The 21,706-nt window shown below is 36.2% G+C and overlaps 1 protein-coding gene across 4 annotated transcripts in view; it reads right to left on the bottom strand.

The window, feature by feature from the left end:
- Positions 1–21,706, bottom strand: part of NOX4 (NADPH oxidase 4) — a 167,057-nt gene that overhangs the window by 64,440 nt on the left and 80,911 nt on the right. For all 4 annotated transcript variants that reach the window (XM_047071699.1, XM_047071700.1, XM_047071701.1 and 1 more), the window contains one exon: positions 13,588–13,648. In XM_047071699.1, the coding sequence (XP_046927655.1) occupies positions 13,588–13,648 (61 nt within the window). The remainder of the gene's footprint in view (positions 1–13,587; positions 13,649–21,706) is intronic.

Raw genomic sequence — 21,706 nt, 5'->3', positions numbered from 1 at the left:
TTTCTAAGTACATCTTTTTAGCCTTATAAATTCTTAGCTTGTTTGTAAAGTTTATTTCACTTTATAGCACGTTTTAATAGGGCCAGTGTTACTTTGTTACTCGAAATGTTCTAGATTTTTAAATTTATTTTTAATTATTTTCTTCTGATTTTTCAAATAAGCACTAATACTGTTTTTGACTTTGAATTTTGATTTATTTACTCATTTTTATTTTAGAAAGAGAGAGTGTGTGGGGGGGGTTGGGAGAGAGGGGGGAGAGAGAGAGAGAGAGAGAGAGAGAGAGAGAGAGAGAGAGAGAGAATGAATGAATGAATCTGACGTGGAGCCAGACTTGGGAGCTCAATCATGGGAAGGTGACCTGTGCCAAAATCAAGAGTGGAATGCACAATGGACTGAGCCACCCAGGTGCCCCTGAATTTTTATTTTAACTGAAATTATATTAAGCCTGTAATTTACCTTGGGGAGAATTAACAGTTTTAAATATTCAGACTTTATAGCTAGAAACAGCATGTCCCTCTGAACTATTCTATCCTTAAAAAAAAAAAATCCTTCATTTTCTTAATATTGCTTGTTTCTCAATTCTCATTGAAGTTATATCAGTGTTTTTTCCCTCTGTGCATTCTTTTTAGTATGGTAAAAATAATAAATACAAAATTAATGTCTTTGATAGGCTTAGGGAATTTTTTTGTTAGAGGACTGCTTACAAAGGCTAACTTCTCCAGCTAAATACATAAGCAAACAAATATAATATGTAATCATTACAACTAAAAACCTCTGTTGGAGGGGTGCGTGGGTGGCTCAGTAGGTTATGTGTCCAACTCTTGATTTTGGCTCAGGTCATGATCTCACAGTTTCTAAGTTTGAGCCCCATGTTGGGCTCTGTGCTGACAGAGTGGAGCCTGCTTGGGATTCTCTCTCTCCCACTCTCTCTCTGCTTCTCCCCTGTTCATTCTCTCTCTCTCTCTCTCTCTCTCTCTCTCAAAATAAATAAACATTAAAAAAAATTTAACCTCTTTTTGAAAGTTAATGTGGAAAATGTTGCCTTTTGTTCCCACTCTGTGGAAAAAGCAAGAATAAGAAGACTTATTCATGTAAATAAAGAAAAAGAGAAGAAAAGAGAAAAGCAAAGCAAAACAAAGAAAAGCAAAGCAAAGAAAAGAAAAGAAAAAAGAAAAAATCCCCAAGCTATTGGTTTGGATCTTGGCTCTGATTTTCTTTTCTTCTATGCTCACTGCCAGCCTTGAAAGTCTGCATGGTTGAGTACACTATCTCAACCAGATCAGACACGATATTCAAACTGCCATTGAACAGTCCACCATTCCAGCATCAACAAAAGATTTTTCACTATTACTGTGAAAGTAGAAAGTCAGAGAACTATGTCATAAATGAGAAGGAGTTGGGAGACAAAAGGATGACAAATCACGTGACTATTCCTTAAAGGACAGTCTCACTCTTAAAACACATTTTATTTGTTCTAATTAGAGGCATAGCTTTCTACTAGGTATTGTCACTAAAAACGCTGGAATATGCAAAGTTTTTTACATAGATCTTCTCTGCTTTCCCTTCTTCCCTAATTATGTTGACAGCTGCACCCCAAGACATTTTACTAGTTTCTCAGTACAATGCCAACAAAAAATAAGATCACCTCCTATTTTTAAGCTCTTCATCACACTACATACAGCAGACAGTTTTAACTCTACTGTCTATTTAGTTTGGCACATTTGGGGGGGTTCTCTAGCATTTCATGTCCATTATTTGTCACCTCCAAATTTTCTAAAAATCTTACTTCACGCAAGGATTTAATTTTACCATTCTATTTACATCTGTTAATGATACCTCACCCTCCTCCTCTGTTAGACTTGAAAAATCATAAGAGCAGTAGCATTTTCACCAGACACTATTCCCCATATTCCCTAACTCAGTTTCCTTTGAATGCACAGAAGATAAGCACCTTCCTTTGGTATTAACATACTTAAAGTCTTTGGTGTGTTCATTTGGAAGACATTTAAGAACCTTATCTGGATTGTTACAATCCATCAAGTTACAATTTTGCCTTAAAAATTATAGTATGTGGGGCGCCTGGGTGGCACAGTCGGTTAAACGTCCGACTTCAGCCAGGTCACGATCTCACGGTCCGTGAGTTCGAGCCCCGCGTCGGGCTCTGGGCTGATGGCTCAGAGCCTGGAGCCTGTTTCCCATTCTGTGTCTCCCTCTCTCTCTGCCCCTCCCCCGTTCATGCTCTGTTTCTCTCTGTCCCAAAAATAAATAAACGTTGAAAAAAAAATTAAAAAAAAAATTATAGTATGTGTAGAGAACAGGAACTACATCCATCTAGAATCTTTACAAAGTGCTTTGCAAGTGCATCAAACAAACGAATACTTGAAAATGTTCCTCATGATAACGATAACGGTACAAAATTCTTGACTTTTTGGCTTCTTGTAAATTAGCTAATCCAATAACACTAGACTAACTTGGCAAAATGACATACATGTTCTTGGCTGCCCAGTACATTACTGTCATATTTTTAACATTCTTAAGAAATTATATTATCAAGAAAACTCCTCACTATTCTTATTTTCTTTCATATTATAGTATAAAATCAAGCAGAAAATAGTAGATAACAGAAAGTCCAAACTTCTCTTAGAAACAAAACAGTTCATACTAAAAACATAATAATTCATGCAAACAAACCACTTTGCTATAACAACTCTATTTCCAGGTCCAGAAATTGTAGAATTTGCTTATATTCAGGAATTAAAAGTCACAATTTTTATTGGCTAGAAAACAAAAATTTTGCATTTTACTCTGTCTTTGAGGTTGTAAAATGACTGCAGTAGAATAAAACTTAATGAGTAGTGAACTCCAATCATTTACTGAGCAGTCTCAACATATTCTGTGGCATTATAAGTGAGCTGTCATCTACTAAAGAATGACAGCACAGATTTCATGTTCATAAACTGAGAAACCAAAGGGAAAATAATTTATACTCTTCTGAGAGCAGATGGGCATTTAAATTATAATATAAATTACTCATTTCCCTGATAGAAAATTTTCCTTGATTTCTGAGGCTATGGAATGTGAAATTTAACCCCAGTTTATATTTATTGAATTATTTATTATATTATAATAGCAAATGCGTTCTATCAAATGCCATCAAATTAACTAATTAATTGTCCTCAATGATTTCCACATAGACTCACATCAGACCAGAATTAGTGTTCCCTTATACATGTAATATATACATTAAGACATAATATGTTAATCCTCATCCAGACCCAGACTCACCTAAATAAATACACAAGGAATTGCATATGTATTTGCTACTTATCTCCTACGAATCACAGGCCAGACCACACTATAAATTCAGTCACTCTCAGAGATCTGGGAGAATTTAGAAATAGGAAGAATTTAGAAATAAGCCTATTTGCTATATGCTTCTTTTTGCACACTAATTTTCTCAATTTACTGGTCTCTAATATACTCCGTAATTCACAGCAATCTATACCATCCCCAAACTTCTCCCCTGCATTTTCCCAATAAGTTTTATAAAGTTGGCAGTAATCCCATAGTTGTTGTTCTCCCATAGGTATTGTTTGGCCCTATTAAATTGGACACCATAGATCATTCCCTCAATAGAACTTTTTATCTCCTCAGCTTCCTAGACAATATTACAAATCTTCAATTTGGTGTCTTTGCTTCTAACCTGGTCTTTCTTCTTTTCAATCTGTATAATACCAGCAAGATGATCCATATAAAGTGCAAATTTTACTTTAGTTCCTATTTAAAGCCCTTCAAATTTTCACCAACATCTTTAGGGAAAAAAAGACCAAACTTCTCAGCAGTTCCTACAAGCTCCTCCATGACATGGCTTTTGCATACCATCCCAGCTTGGCCTTGCAAACCCATGACATTTTCCTCACATTTCATGATAGTTCACACCTCTGAGCCATTATTCAAGCTATCTCCTTCCCTGGAATAATCTCCTACCATGGACAAATCCTGTTTACCCTGACACTGCTTGGCCCAGAAAGCCTCCTAAATCCCCCTCCCAGAAGCATCTGTACCCTCCATTTTGGGGGAGTACAGCATTACACTTTGTTTATGTATTTGACTCCTGTCCCTAATAGGTTGGGGGTGTTTGTAAAGCAGGGGATATGCCTGCCTGCCTCCTTGCTTGCTTTTCTCCTTCCTCCCTCTCTTCATTCCTTTTCCTAACAAATAATTACATGTACCACGAACAACCATTTTAATAGGCCTTTGAATATAATGGTAAACATAAAAAAAATACAGCCCCCTACCCTAAAAAGGTTTAGTCTATTGGAGGAAACTCACTACACCAATGATAACACTTTGAATATATAGTTATCAACAGAGGTAACTGCTCTTAAAGAAAGAAATATAGCATGGGGCGCCTGGGTGGCTCAGCCAGTTAAGCATCTGACTTCCGCTCAGGTCATGATCTCGCGGTACCTTAGTTCAAGCCCCACGTCGGGCTCTGGGCTGACAGCTCAGAGCCTGGAGCCTGCTTTGGATTCTGTCTCTGCCCCTTCCCCACTCATGCTCTGTCTCACTGTCTCTCAAAAATAAATAAATGTTAAAAAAAAATTTAAGAAGGAAAGAAATATAGCAGCCTATAACAAACACCTAAAATTGAGGTGTCTAGAATGCTTCTCAGAAGAAGACTCTTGAGCTGTGGTCTAAAGATCCCAGGTACATGTATGGGTAGGGGTGAGCAGGATGCTGAAGAGTACTGTAAACATATGGATCAGGACAGACATGGGGTGGGAGGAAACAAGCAAAATAAAAGGAACCAAAAGACCAGTGCTGCTATAGTGTAAAGAAGAAGAAACAAATTGAATCAAGAGGAGAGGTAGGTCAGGGCCAGAGCAGGGAGCCCTTCTAGGCCACTATGAGGATTTTTTTATCTTTATCCTAGGAACAATGGGAAGCTATTAAAGTGATTGAAGAGAAGTGATTTAATGTGATTCAGGCTTTGAAGTTTCTTTGGCTGCACTGCAGAGAATGAATTGGAGGTGACAGTTGTAGCGAATTCAATCAGAAGTGGACCAACGCTGGTAAAATCCAACACCACCATCTCCCTACCTGCTCAGTAGCTAATCTGAAGACCAGCTATCCTGGGGAAAAAACTCACAATTATTCTAAGTTGTCTCACTTAAATTTTGGACCACATATCTTAGTAGGCCTATTGGCATATCTCAGAAGGGCTACCATGCTTCATTCATCAATTTACTTCCTCCTCCTCAAAATTCAACGTATCTTCCCACATCCTCAGTCTCAGTGATAAGCTTACTATTTTTTCACCAAGGAAACAGAAGAAACCAGAAGAGAAATCCCACACTTCCCAATCCAAGCCTACCAATCCATTGGTAGCCATGCTCTGGAACCATCTTCTCTGTCTTCCAATCTGTTATGAAGCATGAACTGCCTAGATGCCTTATCTACGGTCAATTCCTCCACTTGCACATTGAAATCCAATTTCTGTGAAATGCATTAAAAGGAACTTGTGGACTCTGCTCTTTCCCTCTACTTCATTCTCATTACTCATTGTTCCCCGAAGTATGTAAACATATTACAATAGTTCACATTAAATGTGTGTGTGTGTGTGTACCTGTATTTATGTTGTAATGTGCTCTCACATCTGCCTTGTCTCTATATCCTCCTTCCTTCAGCTACTGACTTATTTCTTTATTTCATTTATATCAAAACTCCTTAGAATTTGTCCAGTAGTGTTTTGGCAAATACTTAACAGGCAAGTCTTTAAAAACATTTCTTAAACCCTTATTTTATGATGTCTGTCAATTTCTGTGGAATAAATACACTGTGGATGATTTTAAAGCTGTCAAACATGACCTCACTTAACAAAGTTGGAAGAGAAGCATTCAATGACCCAATGAACTCATAGGAGCTGCCCCCAACATATCTCTGGATTTGTCTATATGGACCATCTCTACTTCTCTTGCTATCTCTTGAGCCTACTTCAGACAGACTTCTGTTCCCAATACTTCATTAAAAACACAGCTCCCAGGGGCGCCTGGGTGGCGCAGTCGGTTAAGCGTCCGACTTCAGCCAGGTCACGATCTCGCGGTCTGTGAGTTCGAGCCCCGCGTCGGGCTCTGGGCTGATGGCTCAGAGCCTGGAGCCTGTTTCCGATTCTGTGTCTCCCTCTCTCTCTGCCCCTCCCCCGTTCATGCTCTGTCTCTCTCTGTCCCAAAAATAAATAAATGTTGAAAAAAAAAAAAATTAAAAAAAAAAAAAAAAAAAAAAACACAGCTCCCAGTGTCTTTATTCAGCCCTCACTCTACTCCACTTCTCAGTAGCATTTGTTTCAATTGATCAATGCTTTTTTCTTTCTTTCTTTTCTTTTTTTTTTTTTTTTTTTTTTTTTAATATTGCCCTATTCTGTCCAGGATTCAAACTCTCCCTCTTTCCTCAGTGGCCATTCCTTCTTTGTCACTTTTGCTGGACTCTACATGTTAAAAGTCTCAGGGCTCTGTTATAGTTCTTCTCTATTTATACACATTTCCTTGTTTTTAAGTTATTTATTTTGAGAGAGAGTGAGAGAGAGCACGCAAGCAGGGGAGGGGCAGTGAGAGTGAGAGAGAGCACGCAAGCAGGGGAGGGGCAGTGAGAGAGGGAGAGAGAATCCCAAGTAGACTCCATGCTGTTGGTACAGAGCCTGATGCAAGGTTTGATCTCACAAACCATAAAGTCAAGACCTGAGCTGAAATCAAGTGTTGGATGGTTAACCAACGGAGCCACGCAGGCTCCCCTCTACACACCTTAAAGTAGTTACTCTTGACAGGACAGTGCCACCTCGTAGGAGTAGTTTTGAGAATTTGGGGAGGTAATTTGGATCTCACAATGATGATCAGTGGTTACTAAAATTTAGAGGGTAGGGATCAGAGACATTAGACATCAGGAATTGTCTCACTTCCTGCATGCTTTTCATGACTTGCTAGACATTCACGTAAATGAAAAACTCATTTATAATGATAAAAAATGCAAAGGTTTTGTATGACCTAAATATGTGCCAAAACTCCCAACACTGCAACCACCCTGTACACTGAAGTAATATTGTAAATTATTGTGACTAGAATTTAACCAAAAGAAGTTCACTATTTTGTAAAATCACACCATAAAGAAAACAGTGCTCATAGTATTTCAGTTGTATTGGGATTCTATATTTAGAAGTGTCTTATTCATGATCATTTTATATGTGGTTTAAGTCACCTATTTCATTATGACTTCTAATATAGTCATGCTTGAAAATTTAAATATGAAATGTAAATCATTTACTATAAATGACTTTATCTTAATAGCTCCTTTATACTAAGGTTAGGACATTATATTGGTTTTTGTAAGTTATTTGTGTACATAATATCTGTAATTGCATTTTAAGAATGTAAAGCAGGCATATAAAATGTACATAAATTCTAAAAAAGATATACTAATGTAATGGTATACAGTGCAAATACATACAATGTCGATATATAATATATACAATGTAAAATTCAACGTTACTTTTTGAAAGTCTAAGAGGCATCTCAAATTTAAAATGTACAAAACTGAATTTGAATGTCCACTCTTGTGCCTCTGATATGCTGCAATGTTCTTTATCTCAATACACAGAAGCACTGTCCACTTACCTATTGATACTAAATACCTTAAATTGTCTTTGATTCCTAACTCTTGTTACATCCCACCTCCAGTCCCTCAACAACAGCTGTGAGATACCCTCAGAATCCACCCACTCTTCATGACCCAATCACCATCATCCTACGCATACCAGCACCTTCTCTTGTCTAGACAGCAGCAAGAGCTTCTCTCTTAACTCATCTTCTAATTCCCACTGTTGTCTACCCCTATCATATTCTCTATACAGCAGCCACAGTTACCATTTTAAAATGTGAGTCAGACCCAAATCAAAATCCTCCAATGATTTTCTATAACATTTATAATAAAATTGAAGTTTATAAGAGCCTACCATATCCAGTCCATGGGTATTCTCTGATTTTATTTCCTACAACATTCCAGTTTTAACTGGTCCTTGAATACAAACATTGGACTGCCTCAGGGTTTTACATGTCCTCTTATCTTCCCCACTATTACTTCTCCAGATTCAGAGTTCTGTTCAAAAAGGCTTCGCTGACCTCCAAATCCAACCAAAACCAAGAATGATTTAAGTGAACTCTTCACGATTTAAGTGAAAGGAATTTAATGCAGGGAACTAATGACTTAGGCGAAGGAAGTACTGAAGCTAAATCAAAAACAATGGACAAATGCAGAAAGTAGAAAGAAGCTACTACCATCCATGAAGGCTAATGGGACCCTAAGCTGCCAGAACCTGTAAACCAGCACCATATGGCAGAAGATAAAACCACTACTGAATCATCTCTAAAATGATGATACATTCCCCACCCCAATAAAAAGTTTGACCTGTTTTCTGCAATGCTCTGAAGCCCCACTTTTTCTTCCTTCTCCCTAAACTCAATCATTTAAAATAAATAAATAAATAACCTTAGCCTGATAACCACTAGGTAGTATGTATTAAAACTAAACGGATGATGATTCAGATTTAGATTTCAAAACCATACCTTTTTTCTCAATCACATAAAAATGCACTGGATGTTATATGTAAGTGATGAATCACTGGGTTCTACTCCTGAAACCAATACTACACTGTATGTTAACTAACTTGAATTTAAATAAATAAATTTCAAAAACTACAAGGTTTCCTATAGTCTATAGTGTCAAATCCCCTGCTCACTTCTCTGATCTATTTTCTATTACGCACCCCTTCACTGTCTCTATTCCAGACCCACTGGCCTCCTTGCTGTTCCTTGAATATCCAAACTTATTACCACCTCAGGGACTTTGTGCTTTCTCTTTGCGTACTCTAAATACACTTCTTCCTGAAATCCACTTGACTTATTCCCTCATCTCCTTGCATGTAACTAAACACCCCATCTAAAACAGCACTCCTACCCTTCATCATTCTTACTCTCTTACCTTTATTTTTCTTCATAGCATTATCACTATCTAACATATTATACATTGATTTGGTTTTTTGTTTACTGGAGATCTCTACTGACTAGAATATAATCCTTATAAGTGCAGATACCTTATCTGTGTTGGTCAATTCTGTATCTCCGGACACAGTGCAGTGTCTGGTATCCAGTAGGTGTTTATATTTCATTATTAGCCAAAGTAACAGATAGTCTAAATGTTATTTTCCACAAATGACTAACCACTGTAATTTGCTAGTCATATCAACAACAAAAAGAGTATTTCTAGTCACTCCTTTGTAGGTACAGCAATTGATAATTCATACTTATTTTGGGCTTGAACTAAAGTTTACACTGTGTGAATATGCACTATGTAAGATCCATGATATTTCATATGTGCAAGTATGATCTGTGCTGTTCAAAAAGGTCAGTTTACTCAAACTTATTTGGAATCTAGTTTTTTGGGGGCATGTTCTCTAAAATTGTATTGGTATTCAATAGGAGTATTTTTAATTTTTTGCTTTTCTTACAGCAATTAAAAGCCTGTGATACATATAGTGTAAGGTGGATACCACAGTTGTTCAAAATCCATTCTTTTAATAAAATAAAAACATTATTATAATTCATACAGTCATAATCTGACTTATAAAGAACTCCCCAAATGAAAAAAAAATACTTTTAATACATCACACATATTGTTTTAATCTTTTCATAAACAATCAGCTAGATGAAGTATAAAACATGTCTAGAGAGAATTATCACCTCTTTCTCTGGCCTAATCTTTAACTAAAACTGTAAGGTTACTTGTTCTGTGAGTATCAATGTATTATGTAATCAAGGCAAATTCATGATGTCACATGGCCTTGTTTTCCTACTTTTAGTCTTCAAAGTCAACCATATCTTCTGACTGTAGCAAGATTTTTCAATAGACAATATGGAAATGAATACCCAAGATTCAAGGAAAAGCTGTTCTGTGATACATACAATAAGCCCTCTGTTGCATATTTATCCACTTGTCAATCCATTAATTACTGAATGGAAAAATGACAAAATTTTCAGATTAATTGGAATGCAGATATTATGTATAAAAAGGTTTTGTAGTAAAACTTAAACCTCTCTAGAGTAAGTTGCTATCTAGGCCATTAAAATACCCAGTAGTTTAACATGATCTCAGACATTATTCAATAGTAATGACATCTAATGCAAAAAGTAACAAAACAATTTTGGATAGTCAGAATGGTAATCAAGCCAATAGGCAATCTGTAACCATGCATTTGAAATTGGAAAGCATGACTTATTCTAGAAAAGCAACACAATGTTAAGTCAAAGATAAATCCACTTGAGTAATTCACTCTACCCCCTCTATTCCCATCATTTAAAGAAAAAACCTGAAATGTGTTTAAGAGGTTTGAAGAGTCTTCCAAACTTAATGAGTTCTTCCCACACTTCAGAAGTACAACAGAGACCTGGTTAAAATAAAAAGCTAGTTGGGGTGCCTGGGTGACTCAGATGGTTGAGCATCTGATGATTTCAGTTCAGGTCATGATTGTAGGGTCATGGGATTGAGCCCCGTATCAGATTGCATGCTGAGTGTGGAGCTTGTTTATGATTCTCTCCCCCTCTGCCCCTCCTCCACTCACGTACATGTTCTCTCTCCTTCTCTCTCTAAAATGTAAATAAATAAATAAATAAATAAATAAATAAATAAATAATAAAAAGCCAGACTTGTCCTGTGCTATGTAGCCGCTTTGATTGCTTCTTAGGGGTTCTATGCATGAATGCTTGACATTTTTTTCCAAGTTAACAAATATTTAAAATCAACAACCAAGAAGGTCTATTAATTGAAAAGCATATGACTGGAACTAAACTCTGAATAGAATGATCTGTTTTCTCTCTCAATGGCACAGTACATAAAATAGGAAGATAAAATTAAAACTATTAAGTGTTCCTAATAGAAAAGATTGAAATAAATGATGAGATAATCATTTATTCTAATGAGCTACTGACAATAGAAAATAACTTTATAAAGAAACTCAACAACAATAGCCAGTAATAATCTATCATGAAGTTTCTCCTTACCATGATAAATTCAATTATATCTTCAATGTGTTGCCCTTCAGTTTTGGAATTTAAGTGATTACCATTCGTTACTGAAGCTAATTCTTACTTTATTGGGATTCTTACCAGAGAAGAACTTTGCTCTTTCTTTATTTGTCAAACGGGTGAAAAACAGCTGCAATTATATCCACTAGTTCTGGGCTTATCATGAGAATTACTATTTTCATACTACACCAGCATTTTTCTTTTCTTTTCTTTTCCTTTCTTTTCTTTTCTTTTACACCATTGTTTTTCTAATAAGGGGCTACCGTGATATTTTCTTGAATGCAATAAAATAAACTTCATCTATTTTTTATTTAAATTTTAGTTAACATACAGTGCAATATTTGTTACAGGAATAGAATTTAGTGATTCATCACTTACATACACTACCCAGTGTTCATCACTAGTACCTTCCTTAGTGCCCATCACCCATCCTCCACCCACCTTCCTCCATCAAACCTCAATTTGTTTTCTATATTTAAGAGTCTCTTATGGTTTCTCCCTCCCTCCCTCCCTCTCTCCCTTCCTCTCTCTCTTTCTTTTTGTCCTTCCCTTACCCTGTGTTCATCTGTTTTATTTCTTATATTCCACATATGAGTGAAATCACATGGTATTTGTCTTTCTCTGATTGACTTATTTCACTTGGTATAATACATGGATGGAGCTAGACTGTATTAAACTATACTTAAGCCTGATGTTTCACAGTTCCATAGGTCATTACTGCTCAAAGCTCTTTTGATTAATTTCATTGTTTTCCCATTAAATACTATGTTGTATATTTTCTCCATTTTCATTAAGTCTCCAATTCCAAGCTGGCTACCTGTTCTATAGACAAAGAATTTATGCACATTATTATTTTTTAACTGTATAAGCTCTTTCAACTGTCCTTCCTAAAATATCCCTTTCTTATTACACAATATCTTGTTCTTTACTGATTTTTCCAGAAATTAGTCCCCCCTTTCCAATGCTAATTTCCCAAACCTGTGCTTTTTTTTTTTTTTTTAATTTTTTTTTTTTCAACGTTTATTTATTTTTTTTGGGACAGAGAGAGACAGAGCATGAACGGGGGAGGGGCAGAGAGAGAGGGAGACACAGAATCGGAAACAGGCTCCAGGCTCTGAGCCATGAGCCCAGAGCCTGACGCGGGGCTCGAACTCACGGACCGCGAGATCGTGACCTGGCTGAAGTCGGACGCTTAACCGACTGTGCCACCCAGGCGCCCCCCAAACCTGTGCTTTTAAAACCACTCCTTCGAGTCCTGTACCCATTCCCACCCCTCCCCACTGACTCTTCTCTGTTTTCCAGTCTTTCCTTGATTCTAACCCATCCAACTGGCAAATTATTAAATACTATTTTTGTTATGATGCTCTAAATCTTTCAAACATTCTCTAGCACCTCTAAGTTATTTTAATATCTTGTTAAGGCATTCAAAATCTTTACCAAGCTGACTCTAAATGGATATTCCATAGTATTCCCCAGAACAAAATCTTTGCTTCTGCTAAGCTGATTGACACACCTTTCTCAAATATGGTTTACTCATTACCTTCTCTGATTTTTGACAATGCTGTGAATTTTACTTAAATGACCTACTTCACTTGTGTGATTTTTCAAGGTTTGGCTCAAATACTATCTTCTCTGTAAAGCTCCTATAACCCTAGATTACACTGAATCTACGTTTTGCTGATTCCCTGTAGTTTTCACAAACCAACTCCTAGTTTAGCATTCTATTCGAAAATATTTTTCTTTCTACTTGCATTCATGTTTATACCTACATCCTTTCCCTTGAGCAACCAAACTAAACAACTAGCCAATAAGCTAATATATACTGAGCACTCACTTGTCAGTTACTCTGTTGAACCAAGGGAATAGACGAATGAATAATGTTTCTTTTTATTTACTCAGAACTCTTAATACAATGCATCTCTCAGATAACACAAAAGTTTTTATTGAATAAATAACATATCATCCATCAATAGACTTGCTATTAAAAATGACCATTATTCCAAAGATGCTGTGGAATTGCTATGTACACATAGGTAATACCACAAAAAGATCATGTAAGAACTGAAACATAATTTATGTGATCTCAATCGCAGGTGTTGATTATTTTGAGAGTAAAACAAACCATTAATTTTAAAATCATGTTTTCTAAAACATGCATTTCATTGTTCCTTCTATTGCCAGTGCATCTGACAAGTAGGCAGAAACCAATGATTTGCAGAGAAAACAATACATTATTAACAATTATTGATATCCAAGGTATTTGAATTGCAAAAATTCATCCTACAAAAAGAAAATGTGAATGTCAAAACTGAATAAGCAAAGAAAGAAAACAAAACCACAGCCTGAGAACATATACACATCTAGATATGTTGGTAGTTCTATTACTTAAACACATGCAAACTATTATATGACCCATTATTTTCAAAGCATGTATCTTAAAACTCTATATTCTACATACCTGTCCAGTCTCCTACTACTTTGAGGTGGACACCAAATGTTGCTTTGGTTTTAGTAGGACACTAAAAAAAAAATAAATAAAATAAAATAGTAGAATCAATTCTGATTAACAGTTATGTATGACCAAACTATGATTTAATTACAACTTTCATTCTCATAGCAAATTCCCCAAGTCAATAGAAAATAGGAAGGAATGAACTGAAAATCCATATAGATCCTCATTAGTTAAAAAAGAGCAACGTCAACCAGTTAATAAGACAATATATCTTTCTCTAAAAGCTCCTAAGTATTTAGACAAAAAAGGTAAAATACGCATAGTCTAAAACTGTTAGGATATCACATCTAAAGACAAATATTGCCAAATACTTTTTGAATTAAAATATTTCAGAGGACATGGCTTTTAACCACAAAGGAAGAAATGGAGACTGATTGTAATGTCTTTTTTCTCCCCAGATATTATTATACACTTTACATCTTAACAAATTTCAGGAACAAAGAAAAGAAATATTTCTCAATGTGACCTAAATTTTCCATGTCCAACAAGGAAACTCCTACTGAGAGAGTTGTATTTCACTCCCTCCCTTAATTCTCAGAAGAAATAAATCTGGAGTGAACTGGCAAGGGTATCTGGGAAGGAGAATGAGCCATGGGTACTGGAAGTAAGAAAAGTATCCATGGCCTCATGTTCAGGAAATACAGAAAACACCCACATGGTACTTTTTGGCTCACAATAAGAAAATGCAGAATCTCCTTTTATTTTTCAGAACCCCAAACATTTATCCATAACCCCAAGATTCAAAAATTGTAACAGTACGTTTTTTCATAATTCACTGGGTGACACTATCTAACTTGAATTTATGGGAGATAATGATGGGAGGCTAATACTTCTGTATAAAAATTCGTATATAAGTGTTTCCTACATAAATATCCATTTGTTTAAGAATGTTACCCCATATCCTGCTAGAGATCTTATGTAATATATGAAATATACATACCTTTTAAAATCTACAAAATTCTGAATTCTGAAAACACATCTAACCTGAGAGTTATGGATAAGAACTTTATATACATTATTATTTTTAACTGTATGATATATGCTCTTTCAACTGTCCTACCTCCTAAAACATCCCTTTATTACCACACAATACCTGTCCTTTCCTGATTTTTACAGAAATTAGTTCCCCTTTCCAACACTAACTTCTCAAACCTGTGACTACCAAGCTTCCCTTGAATACCATGTACCAAGGGCAGGGCTAAGTGCTTTATTTCCAAAATCTCACAATAACCCTGGTGAGCTGTCCTTTATATTGAAGGAAACTGAATTAACTGAGACGTAAAAATATTAACTTGCCCAGTCATACAACTAGTAAGAAGACAAGACAGAATTTGGACCCATGTCTGTCTGACTACATAGTTCTTAACTATGGCAAGTCGCTCTCTCCACTAAGGTAAGCATGAGAGATCAAATGGAGTAGGAGGGAGAAAAGTATTTGTTGAAGATTACAAGAATCATGTACAACAATAAGAATGAAGTAGAAATATGGGCCAAAATCAAAGCACCAATGTGGTTCGGTGGGTCCTGAGATAGACAAGGGGTTGCAAATAGAGCAAGTCCAATACCCTCAAATTCACTTTGTCAATCAACTAATGTAGGTCACACTGGGGTGCTAGAAGGACAGGAAATAAGGGAAGATAAACACACCACGGAGATACGTAAAGAACTCCACAGTCAAAAAAGGTAGCTTGGAAACCAGTGAAAACACTAAAATAAAAAGGTAGGTATTACTCATTTGGTCATAGCAAATCATAAACTAATAAAAAGTATGTGATCAAGTTCAGGATTAGGAAATAACGTAACACGGAATTTTCAAACTACTGCTCTGCAATCAGTGTTTTTTTTTTATTTTTCTTAATGTTTTTATTCATTTTCGAGAGACAGAGAGATACAGAGTGCTAACGGAAGAGGGGCAGAGAGAGAGGGAGACACTGAATCTGCAATCAGTGTTTTTAATGGAATCATTGTTAGCACTATAAAAATTAAAAAAAAAAACACTTATAAAATACTTAATTATTTATACTATTAAAATTATAATATTTCATTTATAATTGACTTTAATATTTATTTCATTTTTATTCTGATTTTTAATAATTCTGAGATCAGTTTTATAACTAGTAAATCTTAATGATCATACCTTTAGTAAGATGATGTGATCTGTAAAAACCGCTCATAATTTTTGTAATGTTTATTCATTTTTGAGAGAGAGAGAGAGAGAGAGAGAGAGAGAGAGAGAATGAGTGGGGGAGGGGCAAAGGGAGCAGAGGACAAAGGATCCAGAGCAGGCTCTGCACTGACAGCAGTGAGCCTGATATGGGGCTCAAACTCACAAACCAGGAGATCATGACCTGAGCTGAAGTCAACCAACTGAGCCACCCAGGCACCACCATTGTTCTCACTTCCTGCTACTTAAGGCTGGCCAGAGCCTCAATGCAGTAAAAGTTGTAGCTCCCAGAAAGCAAAAACCTAAGCTACCAATCTGTCCACATGTCACTTGATGATTCCCTCATTGTGAACTACATCTTAGGTTAAAAAAAGATCTAAGTCAAGGAGGCATCAGAATAGAGAGCAAAAAAGGTTAGTTTTGGTAAGTCTGAGTGTGCATTTGATTTAATCTCATTCTCTAAAGGAAAACATATAACTTGCCAAATATTCATATCTCTATTCCATCTTTCAGTGTAAACATTGCAAAAGATAATTGCATGTGGTGTTTAACACCCCCTCAGGTCCTGTAGGAGCCTATAAACCTCCCTCATGTGATGCCAGCCAAATGCATCAGTATAGTTTTTAAGGTTGATCTGATTTCAAACAGATAAAACATAGTACGGTTTCTTTCAAAGTCTGGGAAAGATGCCTTTATGTTACTGATACTTGCTCAAACTAGCTAGGTATAAGAATACAGGATTTAACATTGTCTTTGTCCAATCATATCGCCTCACATTTGAAGGGGGCCTGCACAGATTAACACACAGAATGACTTCAGCATGTGTGGTTTGAAACAATGACTGGAGATCTTAGAATCACATTCTAGCAGCTTTGCACAAACAATGTTCAGATTCACTAATGTAGCTAAAAACATAGTGTAGTGATTCTTTAATGTCTCCTCACTATCTTTTTTATTTTTTTATGTTTTTATTCAAATTCCAGTTAGAATAATATTAGCTTCAGGTGTACGATGCACTGATTGAACACTTCCATACAACACCCAGTGCTCATCACAACAGGTGCACTTCTTAATCCCCATCACCTATTTAACTCATCCCACAATGTTTGTTCTCTATAGTTAAGAGTCTATTTCTTGGTTTGTCTCTCTCTTTTTTTCCCCCCTTTGTTTGTTTGTTTTGTTTCTTAAATTCCACATATGTGTGAAGTATGTTATTTGTCTTTTTCTGACTCATTTCATTTAGCATTATACTCTTTAGCTCCATCCATGTCATTGCAAATGGCAAGATTTCATTATTTTTTATGGCTGAGTAATATTCCATTGTGCATATATAACAAACTGGAGAGCAACATGCAAAAGAATGAAACTGGACCACGTTCTTACACCTTAAATGAAAATAAATTCAGAATGGATTAAAGATCTGAATGTAAGACCTGAAAGCATAAAAATCCTAGAGGAGAACACAGAGAGTAACCTTTTTGACAACGGCCATGACAACTTCTTCCTAGATAAGCCTCTTCACTATCTTTTTAATAGCGTTTAGAAAACTTCTCAACAGGATGAAATAGTAAAGTACAGATATCCATGGCTCTCTGACTTTCCTAGAAGCCTAATAAGGAAATATACTTATGACAAGTTTTCGGTTTAAAAAGTTACAGGATAATACACATACTTAAGTTCACATTATTAATATAAAAAAAGATATGAATTTATATATATATATATAGAAATAAGTTGAAGAGAATACATAACATGGCATTAGGAATGTTAACTTCTGGGAAGTAAAACTGAAGACAGAAAAGAGAATTCATTACATACATATCTCCCTTTTAAGATTATTATTAGCCTTTATAATGTTTATAATTTTAAATATTTTAAAAGTTTAAAATGTAAGCAATAATATATTACTGAGTCTCAACTTAGTCTCATTTAATTTTTTTTTAATATTTATTTATTTTTTGAGAGAGAGAGAGAGAGAGAGCGAGCGAGCAGGGAGGGGCAGGGAGAGAGGAAGACACAGAATCCGAAGCAGGCCCCAGGCTCTGCGCTGTCAGCATAGAGCCCGATGCAGGGCTCGAACTCATGAACCATGAGATCATGACCTGAGCCAAAGTTGGACTCTCAACTGACTAAGCCACCCAGGCACCCCATCCGGTTATATTAATTCTATATAAGTAATCAAACCTAAGAGGTGGATAGAGTGAATGTGATAAACATCTCCAGGACTATAAATTTCAATAATCTTAAGCCATTTTTTTATATTAAAGCATTTGCTAACCATCAAATATAATGGGATAAAAAGATTTAAACCTAGAAATATTTTGGCAAAATTTCTGAATGTGAAGGAAAATTATGTAAGCTTTCAGAATGGAAAACATAAACAAGTCGCTTCCGAAGAAATAAAAAGAACTCAGATTGGTATCACATTTGGCTACTACCAACCATTCCAAGCTTGATGATAAAAGGGGCATTGTCTTCAAAGTTCAGACTTAAATCATCTTTTTTTTTTTTAAGTTTCCTTATTTTAAGAGAGAGAACACACATGTAGGAGTGGGGGAGCAGCAGAGAGAGAGGGAGAGAGAGAATCCAAAGCAGGCTCCGTGCTGTCAGTGCAGAGCCTGATGTGGGGCTCAAACCCACAAGCTGTGAGATTATGACCTAAGCTGAAGTCAGACGCTTAACTGACTGAGCCACCCAGGTGCCCCTCAACTTAGTCTCATTTAAGTTTCCTAGATGAAGACAAAGAGTATGGCTTATGTTGACTATAATATATACACCAGAATACACAACACGTACTTTAAGGGTAAGAAAATAAAGTGACAGAATTTGTAAGAACAGATCTGGAAGAGTTTCTATTTTGATATCCTTGAGTAAAAATGTTTTCCTTCAAATTATTTGTACATTATGGCATTGAGTTTTAAAAGTACTCAAATGACTAATAATTTTATAACAGCCCCACAAAAATATAAACAGATATTATGTAATCATCTTACATTTAAGAACTAAATGTAAAAATGATGTCACTGCACAATGATTTATTCAACATGGGAAAGAAATTTAAAAGCCACAATGTGTTTGTTTTTAAATCAAGAGCCTTGCAATAAAAAATAAAAATGATTCTAAAGTAGATGTTACTATATTAAGAACTAAATTTTCAATGTAACAAATTTGTTAAACCACAGAAAACCATCACAGAACAGAATGTGTCAGATCTTATTTTTAGTCCCTTCTACCAAAGCTCTAGTTTCTACCCCTGTTAGACGTTCCCACCTGAAATTCACTCTAAATGTAATACATGTAAAAACCCCACTATCTTCCCATATTGCCTTCTTTTCTGATTCCTTTATGTCCAAACATAGAACCCATGCCCTTATCAGAATAGGGGCTCAAATATCAGAGGAATATCATGTGTATCTCTTCCTGCCAACATTCAATCAATTTTTAAGTCCTTTACAATAATCTTACCAAAGAAAATGTATGATTATAGCAATCTCCTATTGATTAACCTTTTGTGTCCTCCTAAGGAAAAACACCCACATTCTTTCTTTCCTAGAGTCTATAGCCAACCACATCTGCTCCAAATTCTTTCCAACTTTATATTGCAAGTTCCTCTTTGACCACTCTAATCCAGCAAAGACAACATGGATCAGCTAATATATTTCCCTGCCCGTCACTTTCCCACTTACTAGCCTCCATTCCTACTTCTCATATTGAACACTAGCAATTCGTTAAGACCCATCTCAAATGCTACCACTTTCATGAAGAAATCCTAATTTTCCCTGCCATGAAAATTCCTCACTTCCCTGACCCCCGCTAAATTATTTGACTTCTATGCCCTTTATTATGGTCATCTCTTTAACTGTATGTAATTTTTTTCTCTGTATGAGTATACATTTGCAATGTCTTGAGATCAAGGCCTATTTCTAAGTCATTACTGTATATCCATAGCATATTATCCATAGTGGGTATACATTCAAATATCAATTCAGTGAAGTATTGGAGAATTAACCTGAGAATGAATAAGGACTTCAATAATGGGCAATTCTTCTATAATTTATTCATACATTCAACAAATGAGTCCAAAGTGTTCCAGAGACTATACTAGGAGCTCATGCAATTTCACAAATAAGGATTGTCTAAAAGTAAGAGAAGAGATAATGAGCCAGGAGCACAGAACTCATTACAATTAATGCAACATGTGACTCCAAACATTTTGACAAATACAACATCTTAATGTCTCTTTGTTAACTTGAAGAAAAAAATTAGTGTTTACTTGCATACTTGCATGAAAAAATATACTCAATCTTAAAACAGACAGATCCTGGAAAAGTATGTACATGAAATGTTTATGAACTGTGATGGAATGTATGTATTTATCTCAACTTTCATAAAAACAAAACATTAACATGACAGTTGAGGGATATAAAAACACAAACTAAAACAGCAAAGATAAGATGGGGTGTGATAACAACAATGGAGAGGTATCAACAAAATCTGTAATGGAGAAATGTGGATGACATGGTGGCTGGGGAATAGACTGAAAGAAACAGATGAAACTGAAACCCCACTACCTTCATAAGTGGGGTCACCTTGAGAAGTAAGCCCACCTTTCACTCACAGAAGACCTCAGAGCAATAGACCTCAGAGCAAAAGAAGAAGCCCACCTTTTGCTCACAGAAGACCTCAGCTTATGATTAAAAACAAGAGAAAGAGAAACTGTTCTTATCTGTATGTGAAATAATCTGACCCCTACAATCATGTTACCCCTCCACAAACCCAAAGACAATCGGAGGTGGGACAAAAGGGGCTCTAGATGCAGGAATAACCCACACAGTGGAAAGTAGGGCTGATATTTGCTACTTTTATGATTACCCCAGCAAATATTTAATGAATGCACACTAAATGCCATCTCAAATTTACATTCCAAAACTAAGCTCTACAAATGCTCATCAGGATTTGCTCTCTCCATGGTCTTCCCTATCTCAATGCAGCCCCAGCTGCTCAGACCAAACACTGTGAAGATAACCTTGACTCTTCTATTGCACATTCCATACCCAATCTATCAAGAAATCCTCTTAGATCGGGGTGCCTGGGTGGATCAGTCAGTTAAGCATCCGACTTCGGCCCAGGTCATGATCTCACAGTTTGTGGGTTCAAGCCCTGAGTTGGGCTCTGTGCTAATAACAGCTCAGAAACTGGAGCCTGCTTCAGATTCTATGTCTCCCTTTCTCTCCCTGTCCCTCCCTGACTCGTACTCTGTCTCTGACTCTCAAAAAAAAACAAACATAAAAAAAAAAAAAAGAAATCCAGTTAGCTCTAACTTGAAATATACTCAGAATATGACCACTTCTCACTACTTCCACTGTCACCACCCTCATCCAAACAATCATCATACCTCAACCAGATGTCCACAACAGCCTCTTAACTGGTCTTCCCACTTCTGTTCATTTCCCTTCATCTACTCTTAGCACAGCAGCAAGAGTAATCCTATGAAAAAGTAAGTCTGATCATGCTCTTCCACTACTCAAAAGCCTCCAATGGCCCTTCCTCACTCTAAGTAAAATCCAGAATCTTTACAATGTCCTATAAACCCTACATAAGCTGACTCCTCGTGACTTATCTGATATTATCTCCTACCATCCTTCCTTTTTCTTAGTGTGTTCTAGCCACACTGACCTCCTCTCTTCCATGCACACACTTGGGCACACACATATACACACTTACAAGTCAACTGGCATTAAGTATAACTCATGGTGAAAACTGGCTGATTTTGAGCAGAGAAATGACATGATCTGATTTGCATTTTAAAATAATCACTCCGGGGGCGCCTGGGTGGCTTGGTCGGTTAAGCGTCCGACTTTGGCTCAGGTCATGATCTCACGGTCCATGAGTTCGAGCCCC

This window comes from Lynx rufus, unplaced genomic scaffold (assembly GCF_022079265.1).
Source record: "Lynx rufus isolate CCGP_SWC_20201006 ecotype Redwood Valley unplaced genomic scaffold, mLynRuf1.p SCAF_9, whole genome shotgun sequence".
Taxonomy (NCBI): domain Eukaryota; kingdom Metazoa; phylum Chordata; class Mammalia; order Carnivora; family Felidae; genus Lynx; species Lynx rufus.
Note: the sequence above shows the minus strand (reverse complement) of the source record. Positions and strands in the feature narration are given on the sequence as shown.